This window comes from Corythoichthys intestinalis, chromosome 19 (genome assembly GCF_030265065.1).
Source record: "Corythoichthys intestinalis isolate RoL2023-P3 chromosome 19, ASM3026506v1, whole genome shotgun sequence".
Taxonomy (NCBI): domain Eukaryota; kingdom Metazoa; phylum Chordata; class Actinopteri; order Syngnathiformes; family Syngnathidae; genus Corythoichthys; species Corythoichthys intestinalis.
The window spans coordinates 33,452,770-33,470,498 of NC_080413.1; the positions used below are offsets into that span (position 1 = coordinate 33,452,770).

General features: G+C 36.9%; 2 protein-coding genes across 5 annotated transcripts in view; one reads left to right on the forward strand and one right to left on the reverse strand.

The window, feature by feature from the left end:
• The window catches only part of elp3 (elongator acetyltransferase complex subunit 3), a 58,929-nt gene extending 51,904 nt beyond the window's left edge, over positions 1-7,025 (reverse strand). Inside the window, exons 1-6 of the mRNA XM_057823469.1 lie at positions 6,884-7,025; positions 6,486-6,585; positions 6,000-6,138; positions 5,855-5,925; positions 5,530-5,593; positions 2,939-3,007 (exon numbers count right to left, since the gene is read on the reverse strand). Coding sequence (XP_057679452.1) covers positions 2,939-3,007; positions 5,530-5,593; positions 5,855-5,925; positions 6,000-6,138; positions 6,486-6,585; positions 6,884-6,905 — 465 coding nt within the window. The 5' untranslated portion in view covers positions 6,906-7,025. The remainder of the gene's footprint in view (positions 1-2,938; positions 3,008-5,529; positions 5,594-5,854; positions 5,926-5,999; positions 6,139-6,485; positions 6,586-6,883) is intronic.
• LOC130907928 (kinesin-like protein KIF13B) overlaps positions 1-17,729 on the forward strand; it is a 129,488-nt gene that overhangs the window by 9,254 nt on the left and 102,505 nt on the right. For 2 of the 4 annotated variants that reach the window (XM_057823468.1, XM_057823467.1), the window contains exons 1-3: positions 8,224-9,594; positions 9,962-10,044; positions 17,259-17,352. In XM_057823468.1, coding sequence (XP_057679451.1) covers positions 9,578-9,594; positions 9,962-10,044; positions 17,259-17,352 — 194 coding nt within the window. In that variant the 5' untranslated portion in view covers positions 8,224-9,577. Of the gene's footprint in view, positions 1-3,361; positions 3,441-8,223; positions 9,595-9,961; positions 10,045-17,258; positions 17,353-17,729 lie in introns of those variants that run through there. The other 2 variants (XM_057823465.1, XM_057823464.1) reach the window with 2 other exon arrangements.

Sequence of the window (17,729 nt, forward strand, 5' to 3'; positions counted from 1 at the left end):
CCAAAATGACAAAAAAACAATTATGTCTGGAGCCGCAAAAAATTAAAAACCTTATAGAAGAATCACACACAATGTGACTACTTGTTTTTGTACGATACTGCCTCAAGTTTAACTTCATTACAATATTAATGAATTATGTTTAGGGCTGCAGCTATCGATTATTTTAGTAGTCGATTAATCGATGAACTATTTAGTTCGAATAATGGAGTAATCGGATAAGGAACATAAAAAATTAAAATACCTGAGCTGAGCCTCAAACGATATTAAAAAAAAAAAACTGAGGATCTATGTACAACAAAAGAACAGTTGGCTAACTATATAGCAGGGGTGTCCAAACCTTTTGTAAAGGGGGCCAGATTTGGTGTGGTAAAAATGTGGGGGGCCAACCTGGGCTGACGTACTTTACGTAGAACAATGTTTAAGCAAATTTTAGCAAGCCATTCTGTGTGTCACATTTGCTTTATTTTTTTTTTCTAATTAATAATTTCTACAATCTCGCAACTAGCCTTTGTGGCGTTCTCTTTCGATTCTCAGGATCCTGCGAAATACTGCTGCTGTGAAATTAAACTAGCTTCAAGTTTCTTCAATTTCTCGCTGCGCATCTTCCCTGTAATCTTGTCGTACATGTCAGCTTGTCTTGTTTGGTAATATCGCCTCACATTAAACTCTTTAAAAACAGCGACTGTTTCTTTGCAAATGAGGCAGGCACAGTTGTTGCGTATTTTAGTGAAGAAATCCATTTTCCACCTATCCTTGAAGCGTCAGCTGTCGCAGTTCACTTTGTTGTTGTTGTTGTTGATTGTTGCCATTTTAGAAAATTGGAAGTCAAGGGTCACACGGGGTAATGTTGCTTGAAGGGCTGCTGCCTTTTAGTGGGTAAATGGGGATCAGCATTTAATGTGTAAGCTACTTCATATGCTGGTAACAGTACTACTGACCAATTTATTAAGTCTGTGTGCAGGCCAGACGTTATTGATCTTATGACAGAGGCTGGGGGCCGGATGAAATTTGACCACGGGCCGCATTTGGCCCACGGGCCGCACTTTGGACATGTCTGCTATATAGCAAAAGTCGGCTAGCCTAAATGCAATAAAATGCTTACGTTTTTTTTTTTACAACGCTCTTAACAAACGGTTTGGACACATATTCCACAAAAAATGGCTAATTATACCTATAAACTAAATTCCGAATGCATTAAAAAAAATTAGCTCATTAGCTTATGTTGGTTTCAAGAGGGATCAGATAGTCAGCCATGTGAAATGAGGTAGACTAGAGGGCCGTGTATTCACTCAAATCAATAAAACCAAATGCAAACACTTTCAAAACAAACCATTACAACGCCAATTTAATTAAACGAATACTGGAAGCAGCAAAATTTCATTCAAATCTTTTTTTCTAATAGAATACTCGAGTTAATCGATTGATCGTTGCAGCTCCAATTATGATTAATTGCTTTGATAAAATTAAAGAAATGCAATACAGAAATCCAAATTTTGATGTCATTTGTATTTTGAAGGTTCGAAAAAAACAACAACAAAATAGAATGTGCACCTTATGTTTCCAACATAGTTCAACAAAACACAGCTTGCTTTTATAAAACAGCACCCTTTTGAAAAAGGTAAAGTATATACCGGTAATCGGAGTTCACGTACCTGCATAAAGGTGGTGGGTGTTCAATATTGGTCACAGCAAACGATGCATCAGAGTACGGTATGCTGCCGCTGAATTCATGTCCAAGATTTGCTGATTGGTGAAGTTGCCTGCCATTTTTATGGCCATTTCCTTAACTGTCTTAGTGCAAGAGACATGTATTTGATTTTCTGTATTATCTCGGTTTTATTTTTGAAGTCTGCAAATAGGTGATCTGAAAGGAATTTGAAACTGCCGCTCAGTTCACCGCAGTAAATAGTCGCCGGTTCGTTTACATACAACAGCCGCCCTGCTGATAGAAACGTGCGTCGCAGGCTGACGCAAAACTTAGTTGACAAAAATGTTGAAATGTAGTATTTATTCTACACATTTTTACAGCATTGGAAAACGTTAAGATTGTTTGTCATGTTTGTCCTCCAACAGAAACCATGTTTAAACATATACATATATACATACACATATATACAAATATATATATATACATATATATATATATATATATATATATATATATATATATATATATTATATATAATATATTTATATATATATATACATATATTTCCTTCTCCCAACTTTTTCCATTTTTAAACATTTTTAATACGCTCCAAGGAGCTACTAAGGCAGCGCTAAAGAGGCGCATGCGTCTCTCAAGACACGGGTTTCCGATCCCAGTCTTAGACCCTTGTATGGCGATGACTGTGTTGTTATAGTTTAGGTGAATTGGAAACAGTACAGTAGTGTTGCAACGATTAATCGATTAACTCGAATATTCGATTAGAGAAAAAGACACGGCCCTCTAGTCTACCTCATTCCACATGGCTGAATCCATCTGCTCCCTGTTAAGACCAACATAAGCTAAGTTTTTGTTGAGCTAATGTTTTTTTAATGCACTTGTAATTTAGTTTATTGGTACATTTAGCCATTTTTTGTGGGAATATGTGTCTGAACCATTTGTTAAGGGCATAGTAAAAAAAAACGTTAGCTGGCTGACTTTTGCTATGTAAGTTAGCCAACTGTTCTTTTGTTGTACATAGATCCTAATTTTTTTTTTATACCGTTTGAGGCTCAGCTCAAGTATTTTAATTTTTTTGTGTTCCTTATCTGATTACTCGATTATTCGAACTAAATAGTTAATCGATTAATCAACTTCTAAAACAATCGATAGCTGCAGCCCTACAGTACAGTGAGATTAAATGGATAAAGTTTCCATTAAAGTTGTGTGATGGTGCTTTGCATACTGGGACACTAACTTACATCATCACCAAAAGCATACAGAATGACTGACCTGCTCCACACGGTGCCTGGTTTGAAGGAAAGGATCGTATCGAGCTCGGATGGCTCTCATTGATGTTGGCTATGAGAAAGAATGACAACAGATCAATGCAAAACATGTCTCAAGACAAATACCAGGCAAAAATCATCTAAAAACATTTGCTACAGTCGCAATAACGTGATAATTTTGCACAAGGTTATTGTGTAGTCAGAATTTAATACCGTCCCACGCCCAGAGGTGGGTAGCAACGGGTTACATTTACTTAAGTAGCTTAAAAAAAATGTACTTCTTAGAGTAGTTTTACCCCGCAACTTTTTACTTTTACTTGAGTAGATTTGTGATTAAACACTTCTTACTCCACTACTTTGGGCTACACTAGTCATGATATTTTTCGTCTTTATTCTACATATTGACTTTTATTTTTTTTTTTACCAGAGATGCCGACAGTGGCCGTCTAAGTTGACCAATGAGATGTCGCAACAATAACCACATGACTCCATTATATTAATCAGAGGTAACAATGCTTTTTCACCACTAGAGGACACTCATGTTCTTTGGAAGGGTGATGTTTCATAGTGTTGCTCTGGTCTGAATTTGATTATTTTCGTGTCATCTTTTTAGCCTAATACTGTATAGTCATGTAATAGGTTATAGACCAGTATAAAAATAACATTTCATATACAGATAGAAAAATTGCAAATTATAACAGGATGGCACCACTGACTGTTTTATTTAACCATGTAAATAAACATCCAACATACGTGATTACGGTAATTAGTAGAAGAAAAGGCTTTCCCGCTAATTGGTGCATGGTCTTCATAGGCTGAATACATGATATATATAAATGGCTCAGGCCACTAAAAATACAGTGGGGCAAATAAGTATTTAGTCAACCACCAATTGTGCAAGTTCTCCTTCATGAAAAGATTAGAGGCCTGTAATTGTCAACAATGGTAAACCTCAACCATGAGAGACAGAATGTGGGAGGAAAAAAAAACAGAAAATCACATTGTTTGATTTTTAAAGAATTTATTTACAAATTAGAGTGGAAAATAAGTATTTGGTCACCTACAAACAAGCAAGATTTCTGGCTGTCAAAGAGGTCTAACTTGTTCTAACGAGGTCTGACAAGGCTCCACTCGTTACCTGTATTAATGGCACCTGTTTTAACTCATTATCGGTATAAAAGACACCTGTCCACAATCTCAGTCAGTCACACTCCAAACTCCAATACGGCCAAGACCAAAGAGCTGTCGAAGGACACCAGAGACAAAATTGTAGACCTGCACCAGGCTGGGAAGACTGAATCTGCAATAGGTAAAACGCTTGGTATAAACAAATCAACAGTGGGAGCAATTATTAGAAAATGGAAGACATACAAGACCACCGATAATCTCCCTCGATCTGGGGCTCCATTCAAGATCTCACCCCGTGGCGTCAAAATGATAACAAGAACGGTGAGCAAAAATCCCAGAACCACACGGAGGGACCTAATGAATGACCTACAGAGAGCTGGGACCACAGTAACAAAGGCTACTATCAGTAACACAATGTGCCGCCAGGGACTCAAATGCTGCACTGCCAGACGTGTCCCTCTGCTGAAGCCAGTACACGTCCAGGTTCGCTAAAGAGCATTTGGATGATCCAGAAGAGGACTGGGAGAAAGTGTTATGGTCAAATGAAACCAAAATAGAACTTTTTGGTAGAAACACAGGTTCTCGTGTTTGGAGGAGAAAGCATACTGAATTGCATCTGAAAAACACCATACCCATTTGGGGCTGTTTTTCTGCAAAAGGACCAGGACGACTGATCTGTGTAAAGCAGGGGTCCCCAAAGTCCGGCCTGCGGGCCGTAACCGGCCCGCCTCCACATTTGGTCCAGCCCACTGAACAATACCAGAGAGCATTTTAATTTCTTTTTTTTCCTCAATAGTGTTACTTATTTCCTGGCCTTTTCTGTGAAGAACTCAGAGGGTTAATTGGTTATCATCGATTTAATTGTGTTATTATTATTATTATTATATTATTTTTTTATTTTATTTACTTTTTTCAGCATGACAATGATCCCAAACACACAGCCAGGGCAACAAAGGAGTGGCTTCGTAAGAAGCATTTCAAGGTCCTGTAGTGGCCTAGCCAGTCTCCAGATCTCAACCCCATAGAAAATCTGTGGAGGGAGTTGAAAGTCCGTGTTGCCCAACAACAGCCCCAAAACATCCCTGCTCTAGAGGAGATCTGCATGGAGGAATGGGCCAGAATACCAGCAACAGTGTGTGAAAAGCTTGTGAAGAGTTACAGAAAACATTTGGCCTCCGTTATTGCCAACAAAGGGTACATAACAAAGTATTGAGATTAACTTTTGGTATTGACCAAATACTTATTTTCCACCATGATTTGCAAATAAATTCTTTAAAAATCAAACAATGTGATTTTCTGTTTTTGTTTTTTTTTTTCCACATTCTGTGTCTCATGGTTGAGGTTTACCCATGTTGATAATTACAGGCCTCGCTAATATTTTCAAGTGGGAAAACTTGCACAATTAGTGGTTGACTAAATGCTTATTTGCCCCACTGTAAGTGAGGAAATAAAAAAGCGCTCTCTTACTTCATAGCCAGTGTAAGATTGCGTGGAGTATTCAAAGTCTGAGTCCGGACCCCCAGGGCAGTATCTAAAACCATAAACATGACAGAACATAATAAAGACAGAAATTAGAATCACTTCAACAGGGTACAGGAGTAGAGGGTATATATAAACATATCTTTATCCGTGTTGTTCTATGAGATATTACAATTTGTTTGATTTGAAATAGTCGAGGTGCCCGTTTTTTGCCTGTGAGAGATCATTGTGCAACACAGACATTTACACAAACAAGCCATGGAATATCTTCAGCCATGCAATTTTAAAAGGGATGAGGGCAGCTGTCACATACACACATATGTTGCCGGTGAAACTGATGTGGGGACATCGATGTGGTTTGCACATCACAGCGACCACTGCAATCTGTGGGAAGCGACAAAATAAAATCTCACTTTTTTACAGATATTATATATATTACAAGTCAGAGCGACACATACCCCACTGGCAGTGCGAATTGGTTTGGCCTTTAGCTTGGGTACCAGAGCACGGCGGTATTGTGGAGGAACAGCAGCTATAATATCTACCAAACGAGGCTGGAACTCCAGGCCGTATTTGGCAGAAGTCTTTGTTTTTACTCTGAACAAAACAAAGAAAGAAGTGTCATCAGCTCACATATTTATCATTGTAGACAATTGATTCCATGTTGAAAAAACATAGCCTAATCAAGCTTTGATTGACACTATCCGAGAAATATAAGTCAATCCGAGGGTTCCCTATTGTGGTGGCAATTTATTGTTGTGTAAAACTCTCCTGCATCAAATTTAGAGTTGTTTTGGTTACCTGGTTTAAAACCAGAAAATACAATTTAGTCTAATTTTGCCATTTTATTGATGTAAGCATCTGTTGCATTTGTATATTTTCCATAACCTTTTCGCCCATAGACCAAAATAATGATATTTTATTATGTGACATGTGTTACATACTTGTTAAGGTTGATGTCTTTTCCCTCTTCGTGAGCTTCAACCAGCTGTTTGATGACATCGGCGATTGTTATCATCATTAGTTCAGCTCGACTGAGGTCACCTTCGGAGATTTCCAAGTTGTAAATTGACAAGAGCAACAATACACACAATTCTAACTGAACAGTGGCGCTTGCGAGTCAACCACAGGATAACCCATAAAAATGAGCAAGAGATACTCTCGTGGCCACCAAACATTGATGGCTTCCGATTAAAGCTGTACATTTCAACTGCTGACACTGACACACACGAAATTTTAATCATGGAAGATGAAAACAAATAGGAGATGAAGTTAGCTATAGCAATGAGCTAACTCATTGCGATTTTAGAGAAATATTTTAAATAAATGGTGGAAAACTCACTCTTCTTCTTTGGCTTCCCCATGGTTTCGTATACGTTAATCGCCCAAACTCTAATTGGATACAAATTACAGAACTTCACAGAGACATATTCACGTGTCGGGAAATATTGTCAACCATAGATATCATAATAAAGGATAGAAGCCTAAAGGTTGATTCAGCGGCATAAGTAGTGAGCGGCCATCTTGCATCAGAGAACTTCTCTGGCTCTGCTACAGAGGACGAACAGTGTTTTACATACTTTAATTCACATATGCATATATTTGTTCATTTCACATCATCACACATAATCATTTAATGTCCCGATAGCACTGTTTTGTCTACTTTGTGAACACCGGAGACGAGTACTGTTTTGATTGCGGTCTTGTCCAACGTTATGGCCACAGTTTCTTCATTCTAGTGTTTTCCAATGTTTTTTAAGAAATAGGCTGGCTCTTTCCCACCACCTGGCATAATGACAAATATAAACTGTAACATCTCAAAGGTTCTGGGCAGATCTACTTGAGAGCACCTGCGTGGGGCTCTGAGGGGACGTTTGACCTAGCCGGCCAGTTTTTAATTACTTTTTCCTTAATAATTGTATTCATCTTAGGTGATCATTGCTTTCTTATTGTTCCTGAATTGTGTGTCGCCGCCTCCTGTTCGTTAAGAGAATAAAAGAACCAGTGAAAAGGAAAAAAAAAAGAAAAAAAAAATTTTTTTTTTTTTCTTCTTCATTATGTATTTATGAATGAATATGTAGAGGATTATGTGTACTAGGAGTTGCCACCTTATCGTGGTGGAGGGGTTTGTGTATCCCAAAGATCTTAGGAGCTAAATTGTCTGGGGGCGTAATGTCCCAGGTAGGGTGACCTAGGGCAAACAGGTCCTAGGTGTGGGACAAGTAGAATAAATGAACAGCTTCACTCGCTGGGGCCCACTTCTGGAGCCAGACCTGGAGGTGAGGCATGCTTGCAAGCACCTGGTAGCCGGGGCTGATGCACTGTGGATTCCACTTCCCATGGGGCTCACCACCTGTGAGAGGGGTCAAGGGGGTGTAAAAAGAGGTTAGCCGAAGGTGGTCAGATTACCAGCTACAGAAGCTGGCTTTTGAGATGTGAAATGTCACCTCTATGGTAGGAAAGTTGCCATAGCTTGTGCGTGAGGTGCTCCCCCTGCAACCTGAACTCAAATATACGGGAGAAAATGAATGAATGAATGAATGAATATAGTAATAATAATAATATTCAGGGTGATTTTTAAAAATGTGCCCTAACTATTGCAGTATGTAAAAAAAAAAAAAAAAAAAAAAAAAAAAAAAAAAAACAATTAATAACTAGTTGGATACAATTATTGTATTTAAATTCACGGTGTCAAGTGTTCAGTGTGACCACCACCTGCGGCACAGACAACATCAAGCAGATATGACTTTTAATTTGTTAAAATTACTTAATTGTTAAAAAGACTTTTAATTCTTATTAAATTATTACTTACTTTTTATATATTAATTTAAGGAATTATTAAATTTAATTAATTAATTATTTAGTATATTTCATTAATTTTAAAATGAATAAATGTGAGACGATATTGGCACATTCTTTTTCAATCACCCTGTATGATATCTTTTACACTAGTTATAATCAATTTTAAGTATCAGGTGAATTTACTATATCTCTGCATTGATGACAAGCAAAGACGTTTTAAATTTGGTTCAAAATAAAGCAAAATATAGCTACTGAAAAGTATACTTCTCGAATGGCCCCGGCGCAAGATGGCCGGCGAGTGATGACTTTCATCCCTATTAGCTCACAGCGCCCATTACAAATCTCGCCTTATAAACAAGCTATCTATGTTGCTTACATTCACGTTGCATCAGAAGACGGCCTGTCGTTCAGCATTCATGACTGTCGTAAAATGACGTAAAAGAAAAACGGACATACGACTCGTCAAAATACTAAGTTAAAATATCTTTATAATATACCCCCCACTTAACTTGTCCATAGCTAGAGTATAAGGGTTTTTTTTTTCTTCTGTCACGTTTTTTTCTAAGGAGAAAGAGTTTTTTGAGTGCGGGCATCAGAAGAGCGCCGACAGCCGCTCAATATTTCCTACGATATAGATTAAATGTCACACAAACCCAAGCAGACAAGCATAAATATAACATGCATCGTGTAGAATTACAATTTTTTAAAAAAAAAAGATTTGAAAAAAATTAATTATAATAAAATAAAAAAGAACAAGATTACATTAGCTTTCGTAACTTAAAGTACATACTGCATTATTCTATATTTATCATTTCACCTGAAGCATCTGTGTGTGCGTTTGCGACATCTGGTAGTGGATATCAAAACCAGTCTTGAAAAACTTTTGGATCTGTTTATACATTATTGATGAAGTATTCTAGATTTTAGGGTGCCCAGAATGCTGATAAAATAATGTCATTATATAGTTTATTTAGGTACGAATGGCTGATTTCTCACGGTTTTTGGTGGCAAGGAGGTAAATAACAGATTTGTACAGCACACGGAAAGATCGGATGGTGGTGAAGTGACACATGCAGCAGTTGAACAGGTGGTTTACAGATCTGGTGCCGACTGGTAACTTGTTCGCTGGCTAAATCTCACCGCAGTAAATCCCTTGAGCTGCGAGGTGAGAGATGGCTTGACGGATCTCTACCGGAACTTTCAGGAAATATAAACAGGTGGACGAGCCCACGCAATGCCCTGTGGACCGCCGTAAGTGACTTTTGTACACCTACCAATATAAAGAAAGGTTAACTTGAGAAAAATTCAGTTTCGTATCATGTTTGGAATCATATTTAAAAATAGTTACGTATGTTTGTCAACCAGCGACCTTGGCTAAGTCAAAGAGAGATGTCGTCTGCGTGCTTCCACGCAGTTCTTTCTTGAATAATTTCCTTAAGTTTTAAGTGTAGCTTTTGTTTTTGTTTTTTAATTCTAATACAGCTGCAAGCAAGTGCGTAGTATTAAATTTGCATGCGTCGTCTCTGTTTGGCGGCCAAACTCGTCAAACACGGTGGGGATTAACGATATTGACTGGACAGGAACTATCAAATTAACCATTTACATGATTCTATCATAGGTCAGACAGAACCATGGATGACAACAAACTCAATGACTCCAACGTTAAAGTCGCTGTTCGTGTGCGACCAATGAACAGGAGAGGTGAGTTTAAATATCACACAGACCTCTGACAGTCACCATGTACGAATTCACACAGTGTTAATATTTCCACACAGGAACATTGTAGACTAAAATTTATAAACAAATAAAAGTTTGTTTGCTTTTGGAAACGGTTTGATATGCTGGCAGTTTGAATGGAAAAGCAGGTAATGAAGCCGGAGGAGTTAGACCACATCCTGTATGTATAGTACAGGGGTCGGCAACCCAAAATGTTGAGTCGTATTGGAACAAAAAAAAAAAAAAAAAAAAATTGAAAGACTTGTATATGCCTTATAATGAAGGCAACACATGCTGTACCCAGATAGCAGATCAACAATGAAAAGATGTTGGATCAACATTCCGCTGTCGATCTTATATCGTTGAATCCATGTCACTATTGCACCCTCAATTAATGTTGTTTCAACGTTGAAATCCTTACAAAACCTAAACGTCATTTCGGTTATTAATAATATTGGAACAACGCTGAATCAAAATTATGTTTTCGGCCAAAACACCCGCTCATCCATAATTCAATGACTTGTCAATCATATTTCGCGGTCAATCATAAATCAACTATTTGTCATTAGACATTAGCTCATCAACTATAAAACAATGTTAACCCAACCATCGCCAGACATACCATCGAACAACGTTTCAACGTCACTTGACGTCGAAAATTGTAAACCATACTGATTAATTTAGATGGAAAATCAACATTTATTCAATGTTGGTCTGCTATCTGGGTATTTATATTAGCTACAGTCATTTGAAAAAATTAGGACACCCCATTAATATTCCGTTTTTTATTAAGAAATGTTCACATATCAATGTCTGATCTTGTTTTTCTTCATCTCTGGAAAAGAAAGTGATTTAATTCCAGGTAAAAAACAAAAATTAACAGTTTTACTCATTAAACCAAATGTATCAACAAAAATGCATATTTTAACTGAGGAAAAAGTTAGGACACCCTATCACCTAATAGCTAGTGTTACCCCCTTATACCCTCTTAACTTCAGTCAGACCCTTTTTGTAGCCATCTATCAGTCTTTGATATCGGTCTGAAGAAAGTTTACCCCACTCCTCAATGCTGAATACTTTCAACAGTGACTGACTGTTGAAGAGAGAGAACACCATGGTGACATCAAAGGTGCTGTCTGAGACAATCAGAAAGAAGATTGTATACACTTATGAGTCTGGTAAAGTATTTCAAAAGATCTCAAAAGAATATAAAATCAAACATTCCACTGTCCGGAAAATAGTCTACAAGTGAAGGACATTCAAAACAACTGCCAATATGCCCAGGTCTGGCCGTCCAAGCAAGTTCACCCCGAGAGCAGACCGCAAGATGCTAAAAGAAGTCTCCAAAAACCTTAAAATGTCATCACGGGACCTACAGAAGGCTCTTGCTACTGTTGATGTGAAAGTCCATGCCTCTACAATCAGAAACAGACTATACAGGTTAAACCTTTATGGGAGGTGTGCAAGGAGGAAACCCTTGCTCTCCAAGAAGAACATGAAGGCCAGACTGAAGTTTGCCAGAGTGAATGTAGACAAAGACCAGGACTTCTGGAATAACGTTCTTCTGACAGATGAATCTAAAATTGAATCAGTTGGACACCAGACCAGAGGACATGTTTGGCATGAACCCAATACAGTATTCTAGGAAAAGATCCTCATACCAACTGTGAAGCATGGGGGTTGAAGTGTCATGGTTCGGGGATGCTTTACCTCAGCAGGACCGGGCCAGCTCACCATCATAGAATCCACCATGAATTCTATCGTGTATCAGAGGGTCCTTGAGGAACTTGTGAGATCATCTGTGAAAAAATTAAAGCTGAAGCAAAACTGGACCCTGCAACATGACAAAAAATACCAGGAAATCCAACGAGGACTAGCTGAAAAGAAATGGAGAGTCCTGGAAGTGCCCGGTCAAAGCCCAGATCTTGATCCCATTGAGATGCTGTGGGGTGACTTGAAGCGGGCTGTACATGACAGAAACCCCTCAAACATCTCACAGCTGAAAGTATTCTGCGTTGAGGGGTGGGGCAAACTTTCTTCAGAAATCAGAATCAGCGTCTCACTGAAGTTAAGGGGGTAAAAGGGGCAACACTAGCGATTATGTGGTAGGGTGTCCTAACTTTTTCCTCTGTTAGAATATGCATTTTTGTTGATACATTTGGTTTAATGAGATAAATGATGTTAATTTTTGTTGATTACCTGCAATTAAATCACTTTATTTATATATACATATATAAAAAAAAATATGATCAGACATTGATATATGAACTTTTTTTTTAATAAAAAAAACTGAATATTTAATGGGGTGTCCTAATTTTTTCACATGACTGTATATTACCCTACTATCAAAATGACTAAGCTGGCTACAAATACATAATAAGCCTTCATGAGTACCGTGTTTCCTGCACTATAAGGCGCACCTGAGAGCCTTCAATTTTCTCAAAAGCCGACAGTGCCCCTAATAATGCGATGCACCTTATATATGGATCAATGTTGGTTAATCATGGCATGACATTCCATTTAGCTCAGCTCCATCTTGTGGATGCATAACACAACGCTAACCACTACTTCTACTGCGCCTTATAATGCATTGCACCTTATATTGTACATGAAAACGGTTTTAAAATAGGCCATTATTTGAAGCTGTTGCTTATAGTCCAATCCGCTTTAGAGTGCGGAAAATATGGTAAATGTTTATTTTACCTGCAGTTGATCCTATAGAGACGCACCACGTGATTACTCTGTGGAACGATGCTGCCTCAAGGTTAACTTCATTACAATATTATTGTATTAGAAGAATGTTTGTGTCGTATTAAAACAAAAAATATATTTCCCCCATCTTTTTCCATTTTCAAACATTTTTGAAAAAGCTCCAGGGAGCCATTAGGGTAGCGCTAAAAAGCCACTTGTGCCTCTAGTGCCGCGGGTTGCTGACCCCTGGTATAGTATTACACTATAAGGTGATTTGAATTGAGTTGTTAGATGGGCATTTTAAAAACATACATTATTTTCAAGACAGCATACTTCAAGTTTCACACTTTTCCTATTATGGAAGTGGAATGGCAGCATAAATAGAATAAAACTAATTAATTGACTTCTTCAGATTAGGGCTGCAGCTATTGATTATTTTAGTAGTCCATCTATCAACTAGTTTGAATAATCAAGTAATGGAACATTTATTGCGTTTCAGAATTTAAGAGATGTAGAACATAGGCTTGCTAAGATTGCACTTCCAAAAGAACATTAAATGTGAATACAAAATAAAATTCTTGTTTCTTCAAATTATGCAGAATTCCACTTTTATTTAAAACTACATTAAAATACCTGAGTTTTGTCTGAAACGGTTTAAAAAAATAAATGAGGCTCTAAGTACAACAAGAGAACAATTGGCTAAAAGCAAAAGTCTGCTAGCTTAAATGCTATGAAATGCTAACTTTTTTTTTTTTTTTACAATGCTCTTATCAAATCGGTCAAACACATATTCCCACAAAAACATATGAATAAAATAAATATAAATATACCTATAATCTAAATTACAAATGCATACAAACATATTAGCTCAAACAAAGCTTACCTTGTGTTTCTTAACAGGGAGCAGCTGGATTCAGCCATGTTAAATGAATTATGTCATATTTACTGTTGCCACTAGAAGGCAGTGTATACACCCAAATGAATAAAACTAAATGCAAACACTTTAAAAAAAAAAAAAAAAACTTCAGAAAGCCACTAATTAAACGAATACTCGAAGCAGCAAAATTTGATTGGAGGCTTTTTTCTAATCGAGTTACTCAAGTTAATCGATTAATCGTTGCAGCACTACTTGAGATTTCAATCTTCAAATGTGGATTAGAATTAAATATGCATCAAATATTTGTCACCAGAGGCTGGCAGTAATGAACCGCAAATACTTTGTTACATTTGCTGAAATGACTTCATGAATGCATTTTGCTTCTCAGAGAAGTCTTAATGCAGCATATCATCTTTTGTCGTAAACACACATTTTACTCAGTTGCATTCCACTTATTATTTGTGTTTGGTTCGTTAGAGAGGTTTGTGTCACATGACTACTTTATGTTTCACCAATCTACTAGTGATGGTTGACTCCATTTGACAAACCCAATGGAGCCTTGCGACAACTTGACCACTATGAGTGGCCCAACATACAGGGGCATCACTTTTAAAGTGACTGAGTTTAAGCATGGCGGAACCATGTATTTATTTAACAGATTGGTAAATTCACTCATATCCTAAGTGTAAATGAGCAGTATAGAATTCGGATCAATACAGTATACGCAATATATAGTGTATTGTGAAAAAGAAGTAATTCAAAGGCTGTCATTTGCATCTTTTTTAATGTGTCAGCGTTTCAGCCAACAGAAAAAACCCTTTGTACGTAAATAAAAAATTGACAAGAGGCTGTCTCGCTCTGTATTTGCAAATGTACTTGCTTGTGGAATGAAACCAGCTGGTCAAACGCAACATGTGATTGCAAATTGCAGTTTGTTCGACCCACTAAAAGAGCTGTTTGGGCTTTCTATTCCTCACTGTTAAGTTGGAGTTTTATGGTTAGCACCATTCAGAAGGAATGGGGTGAAAAAGCTATTAGCAGCCCATACAAAGTAATGAAGATAAAGTTGGCAGAAATCACATCGTTTTTTAATAAATTTATATACGTATTAGGTCTGTGGTGAGTCTATTGTGTAATGTTTAAACACCCACAATAATAATTGTATTTTGTTTATAGGTGCCATTCAGGCTACTAAAGGTCACCATGCAAACACTTAAGAAAAAGGTGAAATTAAAAATAACACAACATGGCAAAAAAAAACAAAACAAAAAAAAAAGAACAATATGGGCCGCATTAAATAGTCTAATTCCCGTGGCAAAAAACATGTCTACTGAATTTCACACATCAAGAAGAAGAGTAAAGTGGTACCTCGACATATGATCGCTTCAACATACGATCTTATTGACATCCAACGTAAAATTTGACTTGCCGTTTGTTTGTACATCCGACGACATGCTCGAAATACGACGACATGACGGCACCGCAAACGAACGCACAGAGGATTTTCTTGTGTGAGAAATCAACACAGGTTTCAAAAAAGTTGGTACAGTTGGTGAAACAAGGAAAAAAGTAATGCTTACCTTTGAAATGAAGATGCAAATTATAGAAAAAATATGAGCGTGGGGTGCGCATCCTTCACGTTTTTATCATTTATTTAAGAACTTACCCAATGCAAAACGCCCATCGTCCTCCGCAGTTGACTGTGCTCTCAAGAAAACAAAAGTATTATCTCCATTATTATTATCTTATTCCGATTTTTATTCATAACTTATCTCTTTTGCTATGTTTAATTGCCATTTGTAATAGTACCAGCAGTATTTATTAAGGATTTAGTGTAGGTTTTTCGGCTGTGGAACGAATTAATGGAATTATAATGTATTCCTATGGGAAAATCCTGCTCGACATAGAACCATTTTGACTTACAAACAAGGTCCTGGAACAAATTAACTTCGTATGAAGAGGTACCACTGTATTGGTAACCAGCCTTTCAAATTTGTACAAATTAAACAATCACTAAAGATATAAAATACAACACCATCAAATATAGACCGTTTTTTAAACCTAAATCTACTGCTTACTGTATATCTTTCACTTGGGAGAACTTGAACTTTGATGAGAGCAACATTAAAACTCATGAAAAAAGATGACCACAAACTGGTTTTGTACTATGAAAAACGAATGCTAATGTTTATTTGCATTTTAGAAACCTATAGTTGTAATTCCAGTTTGTTTTAAGCTGACTGAATGTTGCCTTTGGACATACAGTTTTTCATTATTTGACACACCAAATTCTGACCAGTGCGTTGTGGTCTACAGGTCTGAGCTGTAAGAAGGTCCTCAATATGGCTTTTTTTGTTGCTTTCATATGATGTGTATGGGATTTGGAGGTGTTTTACCATTTTCGCATGAAAATGTGCAGACTAATTGCAGATTTACACAATGTAGATTTATTGACATTGTTGCACGTAGCTGACATGTTATTTATTTGGGAAAAAAGTTACACCAGCCACACTTTTGGTTGCCTCGGAACACAGCGACATACATATTTCTGTTCTAATTTGTTGATTTGTAGCTTTTTCACTGGGAGTCAAAACAACATACCCGTATTTTTTGCACTATCTGCTTATGAAACGCATCCTTAATGAATGGCCTTTTTAAAAATTGTTTTCATATATAGGGCGCACCGTATTAAAATCCGCAGTAGTAGTAATAGTGGTAGTGGTTGCATTATGCTTCCACTAGCTGGAGCTTCGCTAAAGGGAATGTCATGCCATGATTAATCAGTATTGATCCATGTATGAGACGCATCAAATTATAAGGCTCACTGTCGGCTTTTGAGAAAATGGAAGGCCATTAGGTGCGCCTTATAGTGCATAAAATACGGCACTGAAAATTCAAAGCTACACTCCATTTTATTTTGACAAAACTTGTTTCACCATGCTTTTATCCCAAACAGATAGGGCTCAATTCTGCATCGATTATGTTTACCGATTTGTACGTCTCTGGTGCCTACAGGTTGTTGATGACGTAATATTGTCGGTAATGGAGCTAAAACTACCAACTTTAGCTCCTTACCTGCCCCTGGCATAATACTGTAAACAATGTGATTGGATTGACTTGCAATGCTGTGAATACTGTAACCAATTATACACATAATGTCAGTGATTGTGTGATGATATAAATTGCAATAACTTTTCAGCTCCTAAGGGCTTTTCATGTGTCTCCTTATAGCATGGGTCTTTCTCAGATGTATTGTTATCTAGCCACACCGGAGACAAATTGCCTCTAGAGTGAGCACTTGCCGTCACGTTTTACAACTTTTGGTTTCGGTAACATTATTTCAGTCTAAAAAGTACTTCGGATCAAAACTGAAATGATTTTAGTCACATTTTGGTGAAAATTTTTTAGCAAACCAATTTGTGGCGCACATATGAGAAATATATACAGTATATATATTTTTTAAAATGTTATTGTTAGGTAATAATAATAGTATTTAAAGTTCCATACTGTGGACTTATTATTTATTACTATATCATTTTTTTGTCTGTAAAAATGTTGTGTTACAGTGTTAATAATGAAAAACAAATACATTGTGCCACCGTTTTCCATTTTTTAATATACTTCTCTCCAGAAAAAGACCTCTCAACAAAATGTGTGATAGAAATGGAAGGAAATCAGACAATATTACATCCTGCCATTGCAAGTTTGAGCAAAGGAGATCCCCGGTAAGTGAAAAACAGTTCAAGTCACTCATTTTAAACCAGAAACACTGAATTTGCATACCTCACTAAAGATTATTTTGATCACTCAAAATAGGCCCAGTATATATTTCACTTTAATATTGCAGGATAATTTTCAAACATGTTTAGGGGGTATATTCCATTCAGTATGCATGGTGATTCACAAAGAATATGCTAGAATCATCACGTGGTATTTCAAAAACAAAAAATACAAAACTCTAGCTTCAACACATGCTGAACATAACTTTCAAATCAAATTATAAAGCTTATTATACAGTACATATATATATATATACATATACATATATATATATATATATTTAGCGGAAAACACTGAGGTGACTAGAGGTTCTGCTCTGAGA